This window comes from Macadamia integrifolia, unplaced genomic scaffold (genome assembly GCF_013358625.1).
Source record: "Macadamia integrifolia cultivar HAES 741 unplaced genomic scaffold, SCU_Mint_v3 scaffold1974, whole genome shotgun sequence".
NCBI lineage: Eukaryota > Viridiplantae > Streptophyta > Magnoliopsida > Proteales > Proteaceae > Macadamia > Macadamia integrifolia.
Window position 1 is genome coordinate 1 of NW_024868445.1, and position 7,236 is coordinate 7,236.

The 7,236-nt window shown below is 40.3% G+C and overlaps 1 protein-coding gene across 1 annotated transcript; it reads left to right on the forward strand.

The window, feature by feature from the left end:
* The first annotated feature begins 2,035 nt into the window (after window positions 1-2,035).
* On the forward strand, window positions 2,036-2,968 carry LOC122065331. The gene is made up of 2 exons (XM_042629129.1): window positions 2,036-2,458; window positions 2,606-2,968. The coding sequence occupies exons 1-2, from the start codon at window positions 2,036-2,038 to the stop codon at window positions 2,966-2,968; spliced, it is 786 nt and encodes a 261-aa protein (XP_042485063.1).
* The last annotated feature ends 4,268 nt before the right edge of the window (window positions 2,969-7,236 follow it).

A 7,236-nucleotide genomic window follows, 5' to 3' on the forward strand; every position in this document is an offset into this window, starting at 1 on the left:
AAAGTTAGATACAACTCTTAGGACAAAAATACCAGCCAGATCACCAAATAAAAGGTGAGAACGAGAGGGATGGGGGAGAACAACCAATGGACATTCAAGAAAGAACTTGAACCATGTGAAGCAAAAGAGTTTGCAACTGATTTCCATGTCTATAGGTATGACAATACAAGACATAAGGAATGCTTGAAGCTAAAGCAAAACTCTTCCATAATGTGATCGATATGCCAAGGATGGTCTTCCATCATATGATTCAAGATGTTGATGGTCAATTTTTTGTCACTCTCTAAGACGACATGTTGCAAACTCATCTTAGCGGCCTTCTGAAGAGCAAGGACGCATGTGTGAGACCCACATAACTAGAAAAGCCACCTAAGAACTGACCCTCTGCATTTCTGAGAACTCTTCCAATACCAGAGGCACCTGGACAGCCACAAGATGATTCATCGATATTGACTTTCACATGATGCGGATATATATATAAACAAGCGTTGGGATCCTCTCCGGTGGTTGGGAACTTGGGAGAACTCGACCGTGTGTTGGGGTGTGTACCAAGATCCTCGATACCTCTCTAGGCAGCCTAGCTAGTGGAGATCTTCCTTGGGTCTGCTCACTTTGCTTAAAGGATTATTCCAATGTATGGTTGGATGACATTTTCTCAAACACCATGGTAAGCTTTTTCATGATTTGATGTTGCCCCAAGGGAAGTGAATGCACAATGACTTCCAAGTTCTCGACACTTTCTCTCATCCCCATCTCTGATACAATTTGTTATGTGCACAAGGGTAGAAGATGAGAGCAAATAAGAAGAGAGAATAATATATATATATATAGAAAAAATGTTAGCTTTACAAACCAAGCTTGAGGTTGACTTATAGGAAGCCTTCCTTCAACTCATAAGCGTTTGACTGGATTCAAAAGTTTACCCTTCTATTAAATCTCTATCTAATGTATAGCACACCTCCACAATTACATACTTCACCCATGTTGGTCACAAAGCCACAATACTTCCTATTATATCCCACTAAAACATTAACTTCTCATCCCCATTAAAACACTTATGAAAATAGACACAATAAATATAATGACTTAAAACATGGTAATCACCCAACAACTGAATAAATAAAAGTTGATTTCACCGAACCCACGTGGCATCTCCACTTCATCACCTAACAGTTAGGTTGGCAAGGAAAGGGAAGGGAAGAAAATAATTGAATATGTAATTTCTAATGGGGTGAAATTTGATAAGAGAGAAGAAATGGAGGTGGGGTAAGATTCTATTAGATAATGGTAGTCCAAAAGAGAGACAATAGTGAAAGAGATAGTATTTTTAAAGAGGAATATAAAAAATACAAAATTTTAAAAAAAAAAAAAAAGGAAAATTTATCTTGTACTGCACTTAATTTGGAAGCTTATATCACATACCACCCTAATTTTTTAAAAGTATCTATCGCACCACTGAAACCCAACACCATTAGGCTAAAAATGGAAAAGACTCTTTGGCCCTCTTTTGTAAACATTTATTCCCATTGTTTTACCCATGGAGATTGCGACTCATCGTCAGAGGAGCAAATTTCAATTTACCCAGTTGCCGAATGTGAAGAAGTGATTATGAACCTACCATGCACATAGCCTCCAGTTTCCTTGATTCTGTGTACTTCAATTTCTTCAGCTTTAAGAAGAAGATATCTAAGTACCAAAGTGACTTGCTTACAAGAGGCGTTGGCGGTTCTAATATGGAGAATCAAAAAGCAAAGTAATTGAAAAGGCTTCACACCTGTCAACAAGCAAGAACCATGTTGTCATTTAAGCTATCTATTGCAATAACCAAAGGACGATCACTTGATTTAATTTTTCTGTTTCATTTCTGTTTAATCAAAGCTTAATAATGGGTTAGCCAGCTTCAATTTTGGTGGCTCTATCTCATAAATTTATTTGCTTGCAAAAACAGAGGTCCCTGAATCTGATCTACAAACTTGGGTTCTTGAACAAATTGTCCCGGATTTGCATTCTTTAGATCTCTCTTGGAGAGTTGATAATGGTGGAAGAGAGGTGCTCTGAAGGTGGTGATATGGATAATGGTGATCGTGAGACTTTGGATCGAGGACCCCCTCCTCAGGGGCCGGAGGTGAATGCGCCTCCTCTTTTTTATGCAAGGGCGGTAGGTCTCGCCTCATGCCCTGCAATTGATTCACTCCCAGAGCCGATTCAAGCAGGAAACATTACAAGGATTGTCATACCACAGAATGATTATGAAGCAAAGAGACAGAATTTCAGGTTTGCTCTCATAGGCCGTGTAAATTTTCGTCTTCTATCTTTGGATGATTTACATCAAGAGGCAAGAGACAACTGGAGATTGAGTCAAGGGGTTGTGATGCACCCTCTGGGAAAAGGCTATGTCATTTTTCAATTTCGATGTGAGGGTGATAAGGCGGCTATTTGGAGAAGAACCCCTTTGCATGTGCGTGGACAGTTAATTCGGCTTCAACACTAGAGACCGGATTTTAACATCCATTAGAAAAATTCCTTCACGAAACTTGTGTGGGTTCATTTCCCAGACCTTCCCTTGGAATATTGTCATGATAATGTCCTTCTCTCTATTGCGAAGGCGGTAGGACGTCCAGTTACCCTGGATAATCATACTAGACAAGGAATTTTGGGATATTTTGCCCGAGTTCTGGTTGAAGTTGATAGCTCGGAAGCTACTACTCGTGTTGAGGAGGTTCAGGTAGAGAGATTCGAACCAGCTACTACTAAGATTTTTGGCTTTCGTCAGCGAGTAATATATGAAGATAATTGTGCAAAGTGTGGTTTTTGTAAGTGGATGGGTCATCAAGTAAACAATTGTCGACTCAAAAAGATGGAGGATGAGAAGCAGAGTGCTCGTGACAATGTAAGGGTACCAGGTGCGGTATACGAGGAAGACGGAGTTGACTCAAACAGTCTTGGGAATTCCTCTTTGCAACCTTGAAGAAATTTGGTTTCTCTCCCAATTGGATCAACAAAATACACCAGATGTTGTTCTCAACAAGGATTTCAATTTTGCTAAATGGAGGTCCAGTGGGTTTCTTTAGTGTGGAGCGTGGTCTCAAGCAAGGAGACCCTATTTCCCCAATCCTTTTTATTCTGGCAGAGGAAGTTCTTTGTAGGGGGCTGAAGAACTTGATTCTGGAAAGGAAGATGAAAGCTCTCCCAGGCCCTAGAGGAGCAATTACCCCTTCCCATTTACTTTTTGCAGATGATATTTTCATCTTTATGAATGGCTCAGCTAGGTATGTGAAGCATCTTCATGAGTTTTTATCCAAGTATCAGTCCTTTTCAGGGCAGAAAATAAACTTGGAAAAAAGTAAAATATTTTTTGGGAAGATTGCCCCTCATAGAAGTCATTTTATTAATGATTTTCTGGGCATTCCCGCGGCTGATCTCCCTACAAAATATTTGGGGGTGGAGATTTTTAAAGGCAAAGTGAAGAATAGTCATTTGCTTCCTCTTCTGGATAAGATAAAGGGTCGGTTGGCAGGGTGGAAGGGCAAAATTCTCTCTATGGCTGGGAGAATTGAATTGGTTAAGTCAGTTATTTCTGGTATTCCCATACACAACTTCTCTGTGTACTGGTGGCCGGATGAAACTATTAAGGTGGTGGAACGGTGGATGAGGAATTTTATTTGGTAGGTGATATGGAAGTGGCAAAGAAGATTGTTATGAAATGGGAAGGGGTGTGCAAGCCTAAAAAGGAAGGGGCTCTGGGAATTAGAAGGATGAGAGAAGTGAATTTTGCTTGTTTATGTAAACTGGCTTGGCAAATCAAACATGAGGATTCTCTCCTGAGCAGATTTTTCAGGGAACGTTTTATCAAGGAGGATGGGTCGTTGTGAAGGGGATATAAGTCTTCATCTATATGGCCGGGCTTGAAAAGAGTTTGGAGTTTCGTTGCGAAGAACGAGCAATGGATTCTGGGAAATGGGGAAAAAATTGATTTTGGCTATATAGATGGATTGACAATCAATCTATCACTGAGAAGACAAACTTGGACCTTGCTTTTTTCTTAGATGCAAAAGAAAAAGTTTCTGATTTCATATGCCAAGCCGCCTGGGACCTCCCTCATGTGGAGTTGGTTTTATTTGCTGAAATTTGGGAAAAAGCTAAACGTATTCACATCCAAGGTGTGAACGACCAATGTCTTTGGAAATTGACCTCTTCAGGTATCTTCTCTATTAAATCTGCCTGGGAAGAAAATAGAGAAAAATATCAGAAAGTGAGTTGGTTTTCTCTTATATGGAACTCATCTAACCAACCAAGACAAGTTGTTTTTGCTTGGCGGTTAGTTCAAAATAGATTACCAACAGATGAAAATGTGTCTCGTCGTGGAGTGCAAATGGCTTCCCGGTGCAGTTTGTGTGGTAAAGATGCAGAATCAATGTCTCACTTATTTTATAACTGTGAATTTGCTCGCAGTTTGTGGAGAGCTTTTTGTGAAGGCTTCGATGTGCAATGGAAACCTTATATGGACATGCCTACTCTTATTGCTTGGTGGAAACAAACAGCAAAGAGTCTCCATTTTAAAAATGTATGGATTAGTGGCTTCTCCCTGGTTCCTAGTGTCATATGGTAGGAAAGGAATGCAAGAATTTTTTAGGGGGTCTCCGAATCATCTAGACACTGTTTTTGCCATGATTAAAAGTGAAATCAGCCTCCAGATGACCGCTACTACAGGGACTCCTCTTTCATTTAGCTCCTTAATGTGTGCCAAACGATTGGGGATCTCTAGGGTGCAATACAAACCAAGAGAGGTAATGGAAATTTTTTGGTGTCCTCCTCAAAGGGGATGGGTGAAGCTAAACTCAGATGGCTGCTCTTTGGGAAATCCAAGAAAAGCAGGTGCAGGTGGAATATTTCGGAATGAAAATTCGAAAATATTACAGTCTTTCAGAACTTTTCTTGGTGTCCACACAAATTTTGAAGCCGAGATGATAGTTGTTATTACTGGGCTAGAATTTGCTAAAGATATGGGTATTACTCATTTGTGGATTGAGTGTGACTCAGTAGCTGTAGTTTTTCTTATATCTAAGGAAAGAATCCCTTGGGTTTGTCTTCAGAGGTGGATGAGTTTAACCTCCTATTTGAACTCTCTTACCTGGAAAATCACTCACTGTATGAGGGAAGCAAATCCTGTGGCTGATTTCTTGGCAAAGACAGCAGCAAAATTTGAAGTTTCTTCTCCTATGCAATCCTGGCCTGCGCTGATTGCTATAGAGTTGGAAGTGGATCGTCAATCTCGGCCTAGATACCGCTTATTTTAATGTATTCTGTTTTTATTTCCAATTTTTGTGATTTGGTTTCTGTTGTGAGTTCTTCTCTGCTGATGGCAATGCCGAAGGTGGAGTAGAATTTTCCAGATTCCAAATGTGATATTGCTTTGTATATTCTTTTTTCCCCTTCTTTTAATACAATGATTTTTTAGCGAAAAAAAGAACGAATTGTCCCGAATGTGGGGTGGGCTTGTAAGCCAAAGCTTTGCCGCAGGGATTGGACCGATCAAAATTCTTGTGTTACAGCGAAACAGGGAGAAAATGCGCATTGCAGAGTCCAAGGAAGTCATGGAGATCCTCTGCAATCTTTCGAGATCATCATATAAATGGCAGTACATGGGAATTGACTATCTCCTGCTACTAATCAAGGACCCAGTTATGAGGTATCGAGCCATGGAGATTGCGACTCGTCATCAAAGGAGGAGATTAATCGGAGCAGATGCCTTAAACCTTTGATTCTATGTTGGGTCGCATGAATTGGGGTTTCTATCTTATAGGGTAAATTGACAAGTTTACCCTTTCTAAGGGTAAAGGTTTAGGGTTTAGGTGAACTTGCCATTTAGAAAATCACAACCTCACCACGTCATCGGATTTTGATATGACGAAATGGATTTAAGTGTTGTTTTGTTCACAAAAGAGGGATGTACTAGGTATTCTTAAAAAACTAGAGTGATATATTATATAAGGTCCCAAATTAGGGGTGGTACAAAATAATTTTCCAAAAAACAACCACAACAACATCCCACTGTATAGGGGTGAAATTTTGGCCCCGACAACCTGAACTTGCCCTGGCCCACCCTGGGCCTAACACAAGGCTTGGGTCAAGTTTTTTGCACCTTGAGGACTGGTTATGGTTAAAAACCCAAACCCTGGGTCCAGGTGAGTTGGTCTTGGGTTGAGGTTTCAACTGGCCCGAAATTTAACCCTAAATTTTTATATTAGAATTTAGGGCTCCTATTGGTATTTTAATTTTTCTATAATTTTTTAATGCATAAGTACTGAATGGCAAAAATAGGTCAATCAAGGTTAATCCAACGATTGTAGAAGTCAAGATCAACCCGACCCAGGCCAACCCGACCTTTGCAGGGTCAATTAGGGCCAGGCTAGGTTGGGTTGGTATGATTTCCAGCAGGGTTGTGCCTGAACAGGAACCCAACAAGTTGGGTTTGGTTTGGATTGAATTTTGAGAACCTAAGGTTGGGTTATGGTTTTAAGAAGCCCGGCCCAACCCCTCCCTCTGTCACCCCTACCACTGTAATGGTAAAATTACTCTTTCGAATAAATAATTGCAAAATACATAGAGACCGTTACCTACCATCTATAGCATGGTTTCAAGTATCAGTGTCGTATTGGCCGTATCGGATTGGTATCGATGGAGACCGAGACCGATCCCCGATCCCTGACCGATTCGGATCGATGTTTCATATTGTTTTAGGGGTAAAATAGTAAAAAAAATTAGTACTTTTAACCAAAAGCAGGGATAAAATAGATCGATACCCACCGATCCGGATCAGTATCTGCCGATATGATACCATCCTTAAATCCTTGGTCTATACTCTATAGTCTCTTTTTTTTTGTGATATACCGTCTATACTCAAAACTACCATGCAGTAATGTGTCGCCAGGGTCTTAGAGCCCGTTTGGTATTGTTCATAGAAAACGTTTCTGTCGTTTTTTCGTTTTAATAGAACGAAAAAACGCAAAATACCGTTTGGTGTGTGTATGTCTCGTTTCTGTTTTTTTGAAACTGAAAGTGAGTAAAAAACGAAAAATCCTCGATTTGACGAAACACCCAGAGGCTTTTCTGTCGGGGGTGTTTCGTTTCAAGTTAATAGATACTGAAATTTTCGTTCCCTATAGTCCGCGATAAAGAGAGGAGAGAAGAGAGAACCCAGCTCGCCCCCTTCTGAAATCTCTAGTGCAGGTAACT

Excerpts from the sequence above, each read along its gene's own strand:
- LOC122065331 (XM_042629129.1), top strand. The coding sequence starts at position 2,036 with ATGGTGGAAGAGAGGTGCTCTGAAGGTGGTGATATGGATAATGGTGAT. Across the intron at positions 2,459-2,605 it reads GGAGAAGAACCCCTTTGCAT|GCGGTAGGACGTCCAGTTAC; the intron begins GTGCGTGGACAG and ends TCTATTGCGAAG.